The 18,154-nt window shown below is 44.4% G+C and overlaps 1 protein-coding gene across 1 annotated transcript in view; it reads left to right on the top strand.

Annotated features, from left to right (window-relative positions):
- Window positions 1-1,893: 1,893 nt before the first annotated feature.
- Window positions 1,894-18,154, top strand: part of LOC117223415 (uncharacterized) — a 91,050-nt gene continuing 74,789 nt past the window's right edge. Inside the window, exon 1 of the mRNA XM_033475685.2 lies at window positions 1,894-2,780. Coding sequence (XP_033331576.2) covers window positions 2,647-2,780 — 134 coding nt within the window. The 5' untranslated portion in view covers window positions 1,894-2,646. The remainder of the gene's footprint in view (window positions 2,781-18,154) is intronic.

Below are 18,154 nucleotides of genomic sequence, written 5' to 3'. Positions count from 1 at the left end.
AATCGACGACGGGAAGGAAACGACGTTTCATCGTTCGGCCCGATGATACAGCGTGTGCCGCATCGCTTCCCAGGATCATCGATTACGACTGCTATCCTAGAAAACTGGTTGCGCGCCGCGCGGATTACTCGCCGGCCGATGAATCAGCGGCGCATCATCGGGAGCCGTTTCTCTCGTGTACGATCTTCCCTCGAAATCCCAGTCGAAGGCGCTTTTCGACGCGGCTCCTCTGGTCTCGTCGCGCGATAACGCCGGGTATACACCGAGTTCGCGGTCCACGGAATCCTCTTTCGTCGAGCTGACTCGACTCGACTCGACTCGCGTCGGCGTCTTTTCCCTGTTCCACCGGGATCACGGCTAGCAATCACCGGTCCACACACCAGTCCAATTATAAATGCTTTAGCACGCGCGCCGTATACCTCGGCACCGGCCGGCGCATTATCCGGCGCTTTTACCTTGTCCTTTTCCCTTCTTAATTGGCTAGAACACGACGCGATCCTTCTCGAAATGGGTGGTCAAACGCGTCGAAGGATTTAGATAAGTGCCGGGAAACCAGCTCCCGGCCACCGAATAGTCTATTAACCATCGCGTCCGCGCTATCTGTAACCCACTTGATTCTGGTATGACCGGGCCGCTGCGCGCGCGGGCCGCTTCTCGTATTTTACAAAACAATTTCGTTCGCGCGGAAATATTATCTGAACGGCCGTGCATTAATTGCGTCAGTCCAGGGCTCATCGGAAGCGCGTGATAACTCGATTAAGAAACTTGTCCCGAAGTCTCGCAAGATCCTGTTGGGAAACGCGATCGGCGCGGCGCCTCGCCGGCCGATTCTTCCTCGGCGGAGAATCGCGCGGACGAGGAGGAACGAAGAACGAAGAACAAGGACAACCGCGGCCGTCCGAAATGGTACTTACGTACGGTGTGCATCCGCGATCGCGTGACACGAGGCGACGCGTCCCGGCCGCCGGGAATAACTGCGCCGATGCCGCGGCGTCGAAACAACGGTTGTCCTTATCGAGATTAGCTGATTTATCTCGGCATTGGAAGCTGCACCGGACTTATTAGGAGATCTATAATGCAGAGGTGCGCGCGTAGCCGCGATCGCGCGGCGGCCCCTCTCTTTCTCCGGACGGCGCGCCGCAGCCGCTCTTTCGCCGCGAAATCGATAAATTATGCATTCAATTATTCATGCTCGCTCGCCGTAATCATGCACGGTGGTTGACAAGATCCTGGCACACTTTACAAGCCTTCTGGCTCTCCGCGTTTGCTCGCCGGGGCCCAAGGCCCCGCGAGATCCGTTTATTCGTCCGACCGTAAGCCGGTCGATCTACCGGCGCGCACGGTTTTCTCACGCGTCCGACGCGAAACCGCCGCTCCGCTACGTCTTGCAAAACGGTTGTTTAACTACCGAAAATAATCAGAGAGAGAGAGAGAGGGACCACCGCGCGCGCTCGGTTTCGCACGAAACGTTCCTGTCCTGCCGCGGCGTTCAAGTCACCGCGCAGCAACCCTGTTCCGCAACAATGTCTGTCGCAAACGGGACGGCGGCGTTCCTCTCGGCTAAAATCGATCACGCCGCGAGACCTCGCGAACGTGCATACAACACGTATGCACTCCGCGAGTAGACGGTTCTCGTCTTGGGTAATCGAAGCGCGGTCTGCGTCGCGTGCAGCGTCGGGATTTTTTTTCGTTTTCGAAGAATTCGTAGGAACAGAGAAGCGGGAACCGAGGCGAAGAGAGGACCGAGCGCGAGAGCGAGCGAATCGGGACGAGCACGGTCGCAGTGTCCCCGAGAGCCGTGCAAAGAGAAGAGAAGAGGAAGTGGCGGTCGGTGCATGCCTGTCGGGGTGCATCTTTCTTTCGCCTTTCGCAGTTGTTCGGTGCACGGTTGGCTCGCCGCAGCGGCGGAGTGTTGCGGTGCGGCGAAGGTTGTTCGGCTCGTTTCGGTTCGGTTCGGCCCGGTTCGGTTCCGTACACTGTCGACTGTCACCGGTCGCCGCCGCGGTAGAGGGGATGTACTTTCCCCACCATGGCGCGGAGATAGCGAAGGGGCTCGGGGCACCACGGTAGAGTGGGGATCGCGCGAAGCCACGGCGGAAGGTTTCAATTGTTGGTGAACCGTCGCGACGAGCGGTCGCGCGTGGTAAGGCTTGCACGATAGAAGCGCGTGCCTGCCTTGTATCGCGGCTAGCGATCGGTGCGTGCGAGTCTTCGTGGCAGAGACCCGTGCCCTCGTCCCCGATACCCGGATTTTCGTAGTCGCGAGACACGTCCGCGAGGAGAGAAGATCGGCCGGATAACGGAGAGATGCGTGCCGCGAACTGTCGCGCCAGTGACATAGTGATCCGTTCGCCGTTGCGTTGTCGCCGCGATTGATTTACACCCCCGTGAAGCAGCACCCAGTGAACCGTACCGGAGAAATCGTCGTTTCCCCCCCTGTTGTCCCGTTCCGATTTGAAAAAGCCGCATCGGCGCACCCACCCCCTTATCTCGTGCACCACACACGGATACTTTGCAACGAGGATAATAGCTGGCTGTGATCATCAGTTCCGAGTGAAATTTTCGATAGTCTGTTGTGGATTATCCGCGCGGCCCACCGTTTGGAGTTGTTGTTACGATTGACGCGTCGTCGAATCGGCAGCGGCCATGACGGCGGACAGCCAATTCGAGACTACCAGCATCCCAGGGCATCTCGCTCCCACGCCCCAGAGACTGGAGAGGCTTCTCTCGAAACAGACCCTCGAGGAGCTGTATGAGGTCGAGGAACAACCTTTCGCACGGTGAGTCCGACTCCTCTCTTTCTCTTCTTCTTCTTCTTCTTCTTCGTCGTCGTCGTCTTCTTCGCCTTCTTCCACCTTTCCCCGCTGTTCTCTTCCCTCTGTCCGCTCGGTTCCACCGCGCCTCCTCGGCTTCCCTCGTCCACCTTCGCCTCCCCGCGCCACGCTCCTCGGCCCGTCGCCTCAACATCCTATCTGCTCGTCTCTTTGTGTAACGAGGTTACCGCGTCGCCTATGCTTCCGACTTGAAATAGCACCGCATTCCAGCGACGACCTCGCGAGGTCGCCGATTCGCCACGCGGTTCCCGTCGCGCTAATTAAAATCGTCTATTTGCTTTCGCTCCGCTCCGCTCCGATCCGTTCCCGGTCTTCCGTTTCGAACGGAGCGGACCAGGGCGTGCAAGCGGTTCTTCGAAACGGCTGTCGAACCGTGGAGAGAAAAAAGGAGCGGTCCTTCGGCCGGTGCAAGATATCGTGGTCAGGGCACCCCTAATTTCTCGGTCCGGTCCGCATCCTGGCTGTGTCCTGCCGGAGAAAGAAAGTGCCCCTACCGCGAGAGATCGAGGTCGAGACTTCGCGCACGCCGATACTCTTTTACGACCTCGGTCTACCGACACGGCGGCGTATCTCTCCCCCTCTCTCTCTCTCCCCCCGCGGTCCTCGCAGCACCGTCTTCGCCCGTCTCCGTCGATCCTGCTCTCGTGGATTCCGTCGCTCCTCCGGCCGAGCGGCGGAGAGAGCTGAAAAGAGGAGGCTGCGAGCGGCACGGAACGCTCCTCCGAAACCGTGCAAGGTCGAGGACCATCCGCGGAAGGAAGATGGCCCGGCGCGTGTCCCGAATGACTCGCCGATCGTAAGAAACCGTCGAGGAGAAATCGCGGAATCGGGTCGCGCGCGACACAGTTAATTCGCTTCTAATATTAATCATCCGCGGCGGATGCCGATCCATCGGCGATCCTGCGCCGCGGCGGGATCGATCCGATCTATCGGCCGCTCCGAAACGATCGCGCGAACGCGCGCTACTTTCTTTCGCGAGAGAGAGAGAGAGGGGTGGTGGCCCCGCGCGCGAGCGAGGAAACGAAACCATAACACACACACGATTCGGAAAGGTCGGCAAACGTTGCGAAATCGCGTGACAAAGAAGGCACGTGCGCCGCGATGTTTACGAAATTCCTTTCGGAGCGGCGGCAACAGGTCGCGGCAGACTCACGGTCCGATTTCTTCGCGAAAGCAACAGTCGCTCGCCCGAGGCGCTTCCGTCGGAAATTCCCCGCGAAGAGAGAGAGAGAGAGAAAAAGGAAAAGAAAAGAAAAGGAAAAGAGACGAGACGAGGATGCACCACCACCGGGTCGCTCGCTGCATTCTGGTCACGGCCAATCGCGCGTTCATCCTCCATTTTGTCCGAGTGCCGTTTTCCTCGGCGATCTTTTTGTTCGCCAATCGCGCGCTGGAAGTGGCCAGCGAGCGTACTCTCGTTGCTGGCCGCGATAATATAGGCCACCGGCTGCGATGTTTGTTGTCGTCGTTGCACGTACCGTACGCGGTGTACGTCGCGGATCGCACGTTAAACGCTGCACCGATATCGACTATACACGCGCGCGGTTGCGCCGCGACGCGGGATTTTTCGCACGGTAAATTATCGCGGAACATTAATATTTGTCGCAGCGTCGCGATTATGCTCGCCGAGGCTCTCCGGCGGCAACGACGACATACTCATTCTCTCTGTTTCGGAGCACGTAAGCACGTTAGGCCGCGCCGCGTCTCCCTTTTGAACGCGTTGCACCGTTGCAAAGATTTCTGCAGCCGCCCCGGTCGCTATGCGCTCCCTGCAAATGCTAAATAACAGCTGCTCGCCGGCAAACACCTGCGGCACGCTCCGAATTTAATTCGGGCGGAGGGCAGCCGTTCTCGCGTCGGATCCGCGCGTGCACGCGCTAGCGAGTTTTGCCGATATCGCACGCATCTCGGCTTGTATTTATTCGTTTATTTTATTTGTACCAGGCCGGACGCGATGCTAGGTTAAAAAAGGAAAATATGCGTATAACGAGGTTGGAGGAGATTAACAAATTGTTAGGAAATCGTTAGGCGATTTATATCTGTAAATGACAGGTGTCAATGCAGTCACGATTAACCGATAACATTCAATGCGATCGACTTGTGTACGTTGTCAGAGCGTAGAAAAATCGCAGAACAAAGTCTTTATTTTATGTTTGCCTTTTAACTCGCATGACTGTGGAGACTCGCTTGAAAATACGCTTTCTCAAACACTGCATGATAGAGCTTAGAATTTATATTTATATATATAATATAATATTATAACATTATCTATATAATATAATATTATAATATTATTTATATATAATATTATAACATTATCTATATAATATAATATTATAATATTATTTATATATAATATTATAACATTATCTATATAATATAATATTATAATATTATTTATATATAATATTATAACATTATCTCTATATAATATAATATTATAACATTATCTCTACATAATATAATATTATAATATTATTTATATATAATATAATATTATAACATTATCTCTATATAATATAATATTATAATATTATTTATATAATATAATATAATATTGTAATATTATCTATATGTAAATTAACAAATAATAAATTATAAATATTATTTATATTCGTATCTATGTAATATCTATGTAAATATAGAGCTTAGAATTTATTTATATACACAGGTTCTGAATACTCTGGCGCACCAAAAATATTAAAAATTGTACAACAATCGTACATTCTAGAAAATAATGTAGAAGACAATTATCGACATTTTGTTTGTAGCTGAAGTAATCGGAGGTCACATTTTATCTCCAGTAATTGTCCGCCTTGCATGCAGCATTAAACATTTAAAGAATCGCACAACGTATGAATCTGAAAATTCTATTAATAGAATAATTAATCGTGCTCGCCACTCTGTACACGTGAAAAAACACCCGCTAGGAAGCCTAAAATTATCGTTGCATATTGTACAACAATCATTTTACTACCTTTCGTAAGCGACAATATTTTCTTTCGCATGATTTTTATTTCGCTTTCCTCTACGTGTTACCTTCTTTTTTTACTGCTAACACTTTGACCGTTGCATCACACATATGTGCGTGACAGAATTACTTAAAATCTCATTTTTTTAAATTAATTTTTACGCTGATCCAATAGAATCTCTTAATTTTATTAGCATTCGCAAGTGGTAAGATCGTTGAATCAGTAATCGATGTCGCACAACTTTGCTCTGCAATTTAAATTTAATTAAGTACTTTATATATATACAATAAGTACAATATAGAATAAAGTACTTTAATTTTATGAAATTTTTGAGGTTCTTGGCGTAGTCGTCAAAGTGTTAATAACAATCATTTCGAGAGCGACGAAACGATTTGCTCGGATTGGAAAATTAATTAGTACGCGAATCAATTATATACGAAAAAAAACGTAGAAATATATAATAAACATAATAAAACAAATAAATACAATTATCACGAAACGCACGTACGTCGAAAAAGTAACAGCCGTCGTCTAACTCTACTTAAGCTCGCTTAATTCGCTCGAATAAAATACTTCGACGTCGCGACATTTTTGGCGTCGTTGTCAGTCGACGCGTTAAACTGTTATGTACACAAGGGGCTTCCAGTCCGTCCGCTAATAAACAATAACAATTACTTCGTGTTAATCGGATTCGCGGTCCAAGGGAACGCTTTTTTGTTCAGATTGTTTGCCCAACGGCGGCTGTTACGGCACGCTGGAATTCAAACAACCGACGTCGCGATTCCTTGGAAATGTCTTAATTGCGTAACCATTCGTAACGAATTAAATGCAAAGCAAGCGTCGCATCGCAGAGCGTCGCGTCGCGTCCCGTGGTCGATGTCGCGCGAGCCGACTGCACCGGCGCAGTTGCATGCATGCAACTGGCGCAGCATTCGTCTATCGAGTGTGTATCGCTCACTTTCCAGAGACCGATCTTTTGTTCGGCGAACCGTAGATAAGTGGAAACGGGAATCGAGAGCCGCGAATCGACGTACCGACGCCATAAACGTTCGCTGGAAAGGGGTCCCGGTGTAAATATTATGGCTATATCGGCGTATAGGTCGTTATTCGCGAATGTAAATAAACTGGAGCAAACGTTTCGCGCGCGCTCGCCCGTTCCTTTTCTACCAATTAAGCGATTCTGCCTGCGCGAACGTTCGATACCGGGCCCCGGTCCGTGTGCCGGCACTTTATTGCCCGCAACGTTTGCCCTCTCGAGTCTCGGCTCCTCGAACGTCTCCCGCGTTCGTCACGGTCTTGGCATTTCACGTCGATTTACTTTTGCCTTTCGCGAGCCGCGAACGCGTAGCCGAGGGAGAACCGCGGAGAGGAAGTCGCTAGACGTTTATCCAGCTTCGCCGCGCGATCGGCGAAGTAAAGCGGCGCCTTCTCGCCCCGGACCCGCCTGGAACAAAGGGAACATTTAGTTGCCCCCATCTGGATCGTTAACGCGATCACGCGCGTTCGACGTAGATCACCGCGAAGGTCAAGATCGCGCGCGCGCGCTCGAGAGAGGTTTACTTTCCGTTCATCCGTTTCGCCTCGCGGTGACTCAGGGTACAGTTATCGTCGACGGGGGACGACGGACGCTTCCCGCGTCTCGGAGGAACGTGTTCCAAACTTTGCGCGAAGATCTATGGGATCGAGCAGAGTCGGAACCGTGAATCACTGCCGCGGTATTTCCATGCGCAAACATCGATACTCTCGCGAGGCTCCAGTGCCGGGACGAACGAATTCCTTCCGAAACCGGTGACTCACGATGCAAACGAATTTTTGGATCCCCCCGGGTCCTCCCGAAATTCACAGCTGCGTCGCCTATGGCATTTTAAAATTCCGTTTAAAATTCTGTGTATGAGGAAATAGATGAATGAATTTTACATTTTTTTAAAGGTTCAAAATTCAATTTATCGACGTGAAATTATAAAAAGGTAATTAATAGCATCTAATCTCACAATGTGTGATTTGTTTCGTTGCATTTTAACGAAATTAAGTGGCACTTCGCATCGCTTGCATCGCTTGCATCGCCGCGTTGTTCCGCTGGAAATCCGCGCGTATGGCGCCCGGTGACGTCTTCCCGAAGGACGTTGTTTTGAGGGCGGTTGCACGCGATCAAGAAAAAGCCTCCGTTTTTTGCTACACTATGACGCGATGCGCTACACATTTTCTGAAATATGTTTCTCATTTCTCAAATTCGTTTAGAGAAGGCATGCGAATGATACGGAACACCGTTTGTTACAGATAAGAATTAGTATGAGAGACGATGTCGTAAATAGCTAAGAATTAACATGACGGACGTTGTCTTTCGCATACGCTGCAGTTGTCACGGTTGTGATTCATCGATGCGCGACATAATTTTTCTCTGTTTTTCTATCAATCTTCCTTTTGCATTCTTCTTCTTAGCAACGGTATTACTTATAAATGATAAATTATTATTTATATGTTATAAATGTCTGATAATCTCTCGACTATTATATTTGACTGTGTTGTACATATTTTTTATGTTCTGCTATATGTATATCCATTAGGTTATTGCAAAGACAATTTCGTTTTCTTTTGGAAAATATCTACATTGGAAAACCGAAATTACTTTTGCAATAACCCAATGTTATATACACTATACTATTCCTTGCTTTTTCTTCTTACTATTATTATATAAAATTTATATAATATATATTATATAAAATTCGTATTATTATTTATAAAAAAAAGAGGAAGAAAAAATGTATATTTAATATATAGTCTTTTATATTAAATATATATAAAAAATAATTAATATAAAATATAATATAAAATAATTATATTTATTTAATTTAATATATAGTATAATATTTAATATATAATATATATGTATATTAAATATTTTTGTCTTCCTCTTTTTTATTTTTTTTAGTACTCGCGCGTGACGGTTACACGAGAGAAATCTTTTTTTCTAATTTTTCTTCCTTAACGAAGGATTTTTTAGCAGTATACTCGAATCAATTATTATTACCATTATTATTACAATAATCCGGCTCCCATGACGAAACCCCATGACGAGCATTGCCAGTCGACGCGACAGGAATTTCTGAAGCGTTCGGGGAACGCTGCATCGGTGTTCCATTTCGCGCGGCTATCTCCGAAAGCTGCGCAATCTCCGCGCGGCGATGCCGAAGGATGCGCGCGGGGCATAAGAGGCGAGCAGAGCATGACACGGTTTTTCCGCGCAATCTTATTACGTGGCTCCGAGTCGAGCGCGTTTTAACGAGCCGCGACGAGACGAGTCGTGAGAGGGCCGGCCACGCCGGAGCCAAGAAGAGAGCAGCAAGCCCGAGCAAATTCGATCGGCGGAACGATACTTTTTAGTTGCGGAGAAGCGGGACGCGGTGCCGGCTGTTGCTTTTTACGGTGTCGGGTCGCGTCTTAGAATACACGGAGACAGGAGACAGGTGGGGGACGAAGCAGACCGGAGGAGTTTAGCGTCGCTTGAAAATAGATTCTGCTACGAGCCGGGAATGCGGAGACCGCGAGCAATGCGCTCGCCGCTCGACATTTCCACGGTAGCGAGCGAGCCGGCGAGCAGCAATCCGTTTCGCGAATTCGGCGAGGCCGTTCGGCGAAAACGCGCGACGGATAGGATCGCGTGGATAGATCGGGAGATAGATCGCGTCGTAGAACCAGATCGGCGGCTCTCGTCGCGCCTCGCAGAGAGGAACGCGCTCCGATTGGAGCGGACGAGGCAGCGCGACAGAAACGGGCATGCCATCTGGAAAGTAACGGTAACGGCACCTGCAATTAGCGCGACAGCCCGGCCGTGTGCCTACTTGTTGGAGCGTTCGCGATCCGGTCGTCGATGACCTTCCGTCGAGGGGGGAAAACGAGATCCCAGGGTGCATCGCGGTTACCCGATCTGCCCGCTAAATAATCGCGCGGCATCCGGTTTGCCGCGTTCCCGCGGTCTCTCTTCCAATTTCGAGGCTCCGCTTTCTCAACACGCGACTCGCGCTCTCGTCGGATTTCCTTTCAGGACCACCGTTCGAGGATCGATCCGAGACTTTTCTTTATCCTCGCGACGGTCTCGGAACGCGTCCCGTTGCGGCGAACGGTGGCCGATTTTCTTACATAATGGAAACAGGACGAAGAAAACATTGTTTTGCAAGCGGAACATTGTTGGGGAGTTTGATTTATTATTGTCGAATCCGTGTAATCGTTAGGTTTTATACATTTAATTTTGCTTGTAATTTGAAAATATTGAAGCAACTCAAAATTATAGAAATTTTGACTGCAACGTTTCTGTTCTATTAAAATAAGCATGCTTTTAATTGTTTGAAAACCCGAAGTGTGGTTTCAAAGTGTCATAATAATAGAAGAATAATATAATAATACATAATATAAAGATATAAAATAAATGATATATATATATATATAATAATAATATATTATATATAATATAATTTTAGAGAGATATAATATATAATAATATATAATATACATGTAATATATATAATTAGATGAATTTTTAAGAATCCTATTGGACTATTCACAATTTGTTGAAATTATTAAAAGCACAGGTGCATCTTTATTTAACTTCTGCTTTATACAACGAATGCAAACAATTTTTATCTCGCGTAAAAATCCGCAGTCTAATTATAATAATAAAATAATTATTTCGATAACGGATGAAATTCGTGATAGTAAATTCTCCCTAATTGGCGCTCAGATTGTACAAAAAAATGGTCAATTTAGGAAGTGGAGATACGATTATTTGATCCTTTCGACTCGTTTTTATAGTAACCGACCGTCAACAACTATAAAAATGAGCCGCAAGGCTCGAATAATCGTATCTTCTCTTCCGAAATTTTTTGTGTACAGTCAATCAATTTTGTGCGCAAACTGAGCGTCAATTAGGAAAACTTTAGTCTAAGTCTCTTTTTTTGGAATCTCTTAGAATTATTTCTTTTCTTGCAACTGCAAAATCTACGAACAGCTACGAATTGTTGCGAATTTCTTAGTTCTATTGTTTGAAAGTCGTACACAATGTCACGCTTTGCATAACATCGGACCTTCTAATAACAGGTCTCATTTTTGTAGCAATAAAAGGAAACGTAAAAATCGATAACGACGTATTGTCGTTACTTGAGAGAAATGACACCGTGCGTTTGAGAAGATGTTGGATCCTGTTACTTGTCAATAATTATGTTTCCAAGTCGTAAATGATTTTGGTCCCATTTTTAGAAAGAATATCGACCACCGTGCGGCGCGCGATCCGTAGGACGCAGCTGCCTCCAGACGAGCAACAGCTGTGCCCTCGACGCTCTCTCTCTCCCTCTCTCTCTCTCTCTCTCTCTCTCTCTCTCTCTCTCTCTCTCGTTCCCTCTTTATCTGTCTGTCTGTCGCTGCTACTTCGGCCTCCCTTCCCTGAAAGGCGTCCTTTGCCTTTCAGGATGCTTCCCATGCCGTACCGGGGCGCGTCTTTTCACTTAACATAACAATACTCCCCTTTGAGACGAAGGATGCAGGTTTTGTATGTCCTTGTTCGACGCTCGCGTTTCCTTCCAGCAGCGGCCCGTTTAAATGCCGTATCGAGGGCTGTCCAATGCCATTCGATGACCATTATTATTGATTTATTTGTTTGTTTATTTATGAACGGGGGGAAGCCCATTCGAGTACATAATTGAAGGTATTAACGCGGTGGTTACAGTGGATTTCTCATTCGGTTGCGACATTTAACAATAGAGACACAGCAAAACTATTATTATTATTATTACTGTGGCATTTTATGACTACTCTGTATTCAACTTTGTTCTTTTCAAGCACATTATACTTTACTCGATCTCTTATTTTCGTTTAAAATCGTCGATGGCCCCATCTTGTACCCGTTATTACTAGATCGTTTTCATTTGATCTCATCTGGCGGATTATTTTGTCGAAAATTTAACTGAGTATAGTTAGGATTTTTTATAATTTTATTTAGAAATTCTCTTTTATATATATATATATATATACTCATTTTTTAAGGAGACACGTTAAATTTTTTATGGACAGTAATGAAACATGCGAAAAGTGAAATTAACTGTCAGAAACTAGATGATTAAATGATAGTACATTTATAATCTGGGTCCAAATGGCCCCGGGCATTGCTATCCAAGTGTTAAAACAAGATAATCATATCACTTTATAGGGTGACAATAAGAGTTTAAACAAGATTTTTAGAAATAAAATAATTAACCCTAATAAATAATTAACCCTTTGCACTCGAGTGGTGACTCTATTGTTATACAGTAAATTCTCCTTAATTCACAGCTCAGATTATGCACAAAAATGGACAATTTGGTAAGAGGTGATCCGATTATTCGAGCCTTGTGACTCATTTGTATAGTTGTTAGCAATCGATAACTATTATATTATGATATATTATATTATATTATATTATATTATATTATATTATATTATATTATATTATATTATATTATATTATATTATATTATATTATATTATATACTCTACCGCGTTCCAAGATAATTTTTTACATGATCAAAGCTTAGATTTAAAAAATTGTTAAAAGTTACACTGTCATACAAAATGAAAATATTACAAGTCGGAGAAATTATTTCAGATTTACAATTAAAATATTTTCGAGTGCAATGGGTTAACATCTACTAACAAACAGTTGGACTTCTTTTCTACCCCATCGCGTTTTGTGCGTCAGGTGCATCGTCTCCTCGACTCTAACCGTTAACCGATAGCTCGTAATCTTTCGTTTGTTGTCCAAAGGGATTTGGTCCCGTAAACGAATAAATATCGAGACGACCGCGCCGAGAGCACGTCGATGGGTTTCCTGTTTTGACTGTTCGGTCGTGCGTTCGTGGAGGACATCGTGACTCGGCTAGGTTCGGGCTGCGAGCACGACGTCTTATTAACATCCCTTCTGCGCGATGACGGCGATTATCGCCGATACAGATACAGCGGATGATAAAGCGGTCGTGGCGTTCCGTGTCGAGGGCTCTTCAGCTTCCCGTCGCCTTAATTATATTTATCGGTTCGTTCGATCGGAACGGTCGCCAACGGTGATCACTGTCGGATCGTCGCGAACTCTCTCTCTCTCTCTCTCTCTCTCTCTCTCTCTCTCTCTCTCTCTCTCTCTCTCTCTCGCTGGCACCCGGTCTCTGTCCCTCTCTGGCACCCGGCGAGGGAGCAAGAGAGTAAAAAAAAGTGCAGTGGCTCGATCTTCACGGGTGAGAAAATACGATGGTATGCCGCGCGCGCGTTGCATCGCCGAACAAACGTTGCCTTCTTCTCAAGGTCGTCGTGATCATTGCCCGTTCAGTGCCGCGCTGCTCGCTCATCCGATCAATAACTCTCTTCCCGAGTTCGTGTTCTTAGGCTCGAAGGAAGCCACCCAGAGTCGCGAACAGGGGCTGCGGACTCCGAAGGAATAACGAGAAATTCCGCCGATCGTTACTCGCTGGTCGCCCCCTTCCTCCCCTCGAGCTATATCTTGCTCCGATTTGTCCTTCGAGCTCGATGAAACAGCGGGAATTCGTTTCGACGATCCCTTTCGCGTATACGTATACGCGGTCGTCGCCGTCGCGACGCGCCGCGGCGAAAAACCGGGATCGAGATCTCGTTCCGGATCCGTGCGCGTGTCTCTCGAATCGCGACGGATGACTCGACGAAATCGTTTCGCGATCGAGATCGCGGCACGACCTCCGTCCGCGGCGAAAAATCGCTCGATCGCGATGCCTGTCCGAGAGATGGAAAATCAGCGGATCTCTCGAGCCGGGCAGCGAGCGAGAGAGGAGGAACGTTTCTCGATGGAATGATCTATGGATCGAGATCGATCGCGAGGCGAAAGCCGGTACCGAAGGTGGAGATATTACGACACAACCGCTACAGGCAGAGTCGGGCCCCGACGGGGAAGGGCAAATGGATCTCGCTCGCGATCGCGATGATCCGTGGGTCACGATCCGTTTGCTGCGCGAGGAGGCCCGGCGATCCCGACTCCGGAGCGTTTCGCGTCGCGAAACATCGGCCGCGTGGGCGGCCCATTTGAAAACGCAGAATCGCGTTTTTCGTTCGGCCGCTATCGCGCGCCGCCTGTCTCGCCGCAACGAGTTCTATCCTCGAAAATCAGATTGCGCGACCTTCCGTGGCCTGTTCGACGCCCACGCGCCTCGCGAAACTCGCGCGGCGCCGCCTTTTTCTCCTGTCCGCTTCTCTCGAGAGGCGATAATAGGACACTCGGGAACGACTCGGTACACAAAAAATTCGGATTTCTCGTAAATAATCATTTGTAACAACAATAATGACGCTAATGACAATACTAATAACAACAACAATAGTAATACAAATAATAATAATAAAAACAATAATAATAACAATAGTAATACCAATAATACAGTAATGTCTCCCTAACTGACGCTCAGATTGTGCATAAAGATTGACAATTTGGGAACAGGAGATACGATTATTCGAGCCTTGTGGTTCATTTTTATAGTTACGAATTGTCAACGACTATAAAAACGAGCTCGAATAATCGTATCTGCTCTTCCCAAATTGTCCACTTTTGTGGACAATCTGAGCGTCAATTAGAGAGACATTACTGTAGTACCAATAATAATACCAATAGTAATACCAATAATAACAACAACAATAATAATAGTAATAATAATAACAACTTTATTTATCATAATAAAACCTTCGTTACGCTAATAATTAGTTCGCAGATCTTCCTGCAAAATAAAGACTGTCTAAGTTAATTGTAAGAAATATAAATTATTATTTCTGTTACAATCGTAACAAGTTGACATTAATGTCAACAATATCCTTAAATTCTTCCCAGGTCATTTTAGTTTTGCAATTGATCTATTAATATTTATCGCGAACCTATAAAATCCACAGTGTCTAGTGACAATAATATGGCAGCAGTCACGCAAAGACGGATGAAATACAAAAACTTGAAACTGCAGAAAGAGATGGAAACCTTAAATATAGAAACTTGAGAGAAAAAAGAATTTTTATGCGAGCGGAAATGGGAACGAGCGGCGAGTACAGCGTCCGTGGCAGTTATCTTGAAGGTAGAACATAGAGAGAGAGAGGGAGAGAGAGAGAGAGAGAGAGAGAGAATTGCACGAACAACTTACGAGAATATTGTGACGATATGAATTAATTTTTGTTTCGCCGATGATAATACGATTGCGTTCGTGCTTTGAATTTTAGACGCGTTTTAATTGGCGCGATTTCACCGGTTCATTACAATCGTCTGTATCCAGAGAAAATTACATTATTCGATTCGATTGTATCGTTGTCCGGGGAATACGAGGCCGTACGTATACGTAGGAAGATTAAAAATGTTGGAAAGCTGTGGAATAACTGAAACATTAAGATCGAAACTAATGGAAAATACAAGCTAAAGTATAAAATTCGAACGTATAACAATGACTAGACTGTGGGATTTTTATGCAGAGTAACAATTGTCTAACTCGATCGTGAGAAACAGAAATTCGATAAAAGTGTATTTTTACTTTTAATAATTTTAGTAAATGAAGAGAAGACGAAAATGTTTTTATATAAAATTTCGAAAGTGTTTGCACTTTGATATTTTATCTGGACATTTTTGCGATAAATACGTAAAATCAGCAGTTTACCCCGATGACTAATATGTTACGATTAAAGCGAAAGCTAAAACGTTAAAACGTAGGCTAAATTTATAATGTAATATGTAATTGCATTATTGTAATAAATTAAAATAAAATAGATATTCCTTAAAAAAAGGAAGCAGAAGACTAAGTTCGAGATCTCGCAAAGTTTCTGATTCGAGCATCGCGAATCTAAACGTCAGCTTACGACCCATCTCTAATTTATTTATTTCTCTTATTTATTTATATTTATTTACGTCTCTTATTTATTTACAAACGGACCAAAGGGACCTCAGCACAGAAAATAATACACGTGAGTGAAAAGGAAAAACAATAATTATTGAAACTAAAATTAGCTCTGGTTATTAATATTTATTATTATTATTATATCTTATATTATATTATATATTATATATATATATATTATATATTATATATATTATATTATTATATATTGTTATATCTTAACTATATCGTCCATTTACTTCACATCTACCACAATTATCCTTCCACTCCTTCGCTACATTTTCTCTACCATGTACTCGCTGTTGCTATACTCGTTCCGTCCCGATTTGTTTCGTTTTACTTAGTAACGAGCATTCGCCCGTAAATAAATCAAATAAACCGAAGCGTGACAAAAACGAACGAAGGGTTACGACTTCGTTTTTCGAAGATCTCCGCGCTCCGGCCGAAGAAGTCCACCCTGTCGCAGTATGCTTTCGCAAGCAAAAGGATTCGGTTTATCGGCTCGGCGTTACTTTTGCTCGACGATATTCTCTTTACCGATCAGGAGGAAACAAAAAAAGAAAAAAGAAGAGAAAGAGGGAGTCGTAGCTTGTTCGTTAAGACCCTATGCGCGACGACCTCGTTACTCCAACGCGGTCGCTCCCCTTCGGTTTCCGTTCGGTTAACCGTAAATTACAGCCACGACCGGTGTGTAACCAGCATAATGGCGACGGTAGCCGGGTGAAGGTCGGCCAAGTCGAGCGAGCGACGCTACGAATCGAATCGAGTGGAATCGAATCGATGTGGCTCGGCTCGGCCCGACTCGACCCGACTCGACTCTCAATCCTACGGACTGTTTTCTTTCGCCCCGTTTCGTACGTTTCTGCCGACGAAACTCGAGTACGAGGAACTCGCCCCGCGGAATCGAGCCACGGGATCGAAAAATCGACGCCGATTCGATTCGCTGCTATATCGAGCGACCGATCAACAGATATATAGGCAACCCTGTCTTTGGTTGGCTGCGGCGGTCGTGGCGAAAGACGAAACTGCGATCGAGAATGCCGATATGCAGATTCGATCATCTTTCGAGTCACGGCGCGAGCGCCACACTTTTTTTCTTCTTTTTTCTTTTTTTTTCTTATTTTCGCTTTCTTTGGTTTCGAGAAACTCTCGCTCGTGTGCAATATGTGCAACATGCGACGTGTCCTGGGCTCACCTTTCTAAGCTCGATTATAGCGGAGCAAGAGAAGTACGATATCGTAAAAATGCTTTCGGAGAAAATCGCTAAAGAAATTTCTTAATTGAAACAGACGTTTTAAGAAAGATAGCGAATGGTCTGAATATACAGATACAGTCTCGTCGTCGTTGCAAAGTAATGCAGGTTAGTTACTTTTAGGGATTGGTAGGTTTATTTAAGGGATGTTAAGGGATGGCGTTAAGACAAATATCAATATATTGATAATGGATACATTTTTATATAGATAAATTTGTATTCGATTGGATATTTATTCGATTGTGTGCAATAAAACGTTGTTCGTTAATTTTTATCTCTTAGAATTTAGAAGTATTATAGAATTAAAAAATATATATATATAATATATATTTAATATATATTTATATATAATATAATATATAATATATATTTAATATATATTTATATATAATATAATATATAATATATATTTTTTAATAAATAAATATATATATATAATAAATATTAATAAATATATATAATATATATTTTTTAATATATATATATATATATCTTTTTTTCTTAATTCTACAATATTTTTAGATTTTAAGAGATAAGAATTACGAACAGCGTCCATTCCACACAGTTTCACAAATATATTGTATATATAATTAAAAAATATAATTTTTCCCAATAGAGATAATTATTACTAAAATTGAAATAACTGGAACAATACTAAAATCTCCCAAGTGAAATGTTTACGGCAGTTTGTGTACACGATGCGGAAGACAATTGATTACAGATTTTTCGATTCGATTCTTTTATCATATAGCCAATCGTATAGCCAAAAAAATTAATCGACAAAATAATTTGCACATAATTCGAATCAGCGTAAAAAATGCTATCAAAATGCATATTTTCAAAATGTTGTCCGCGAGATTACTGGTAGTTGATTTTTGCCTGAACGCCCCCTCCCTTAATAGGCTCATTGTTTCTTCGGCAACTTTGTTTCTTCAACAACTTTATATCAAATTCAAAGAACTTCTCCACGATGTTCTTCAATGGAAATTGAAGTGTACATGCATCGATTTCACCAATCATTCACTGCACCCTTTGAAACAGAATCGGACGCGTATAATGTGAAATAATTTCGCAACGTTATTTACTGATTTAATTTTTATTTCGTCTCGATGAAAATCCTTTCTCACGAAGATAAAGAAAATGCAACGATCCGTTTTTATCTTCTCTTGCGTTATTGTTTAACCGTGAATAACACAA

Source organism: Megalopta genalis, chromosome 4 (genome assembly GCF_051020955.1).
Source record: "Megalopta genalis isolate 19385.01 chromosome 4, iyMegGena1_principal, whole genome shotgun sequence".
Classification (NCBI taxonomy): domain Eukaryota; kingdom Metazoa; phylum Arthropoda; class Insecta; order Hymenoptera; family Halictidae; genus Megalopta; species Megalopta genalis.
Note: the sequence above shows the minus strand (reverse complement) of the source record. Positions and strands in the feature narration are given on the sequence as shown.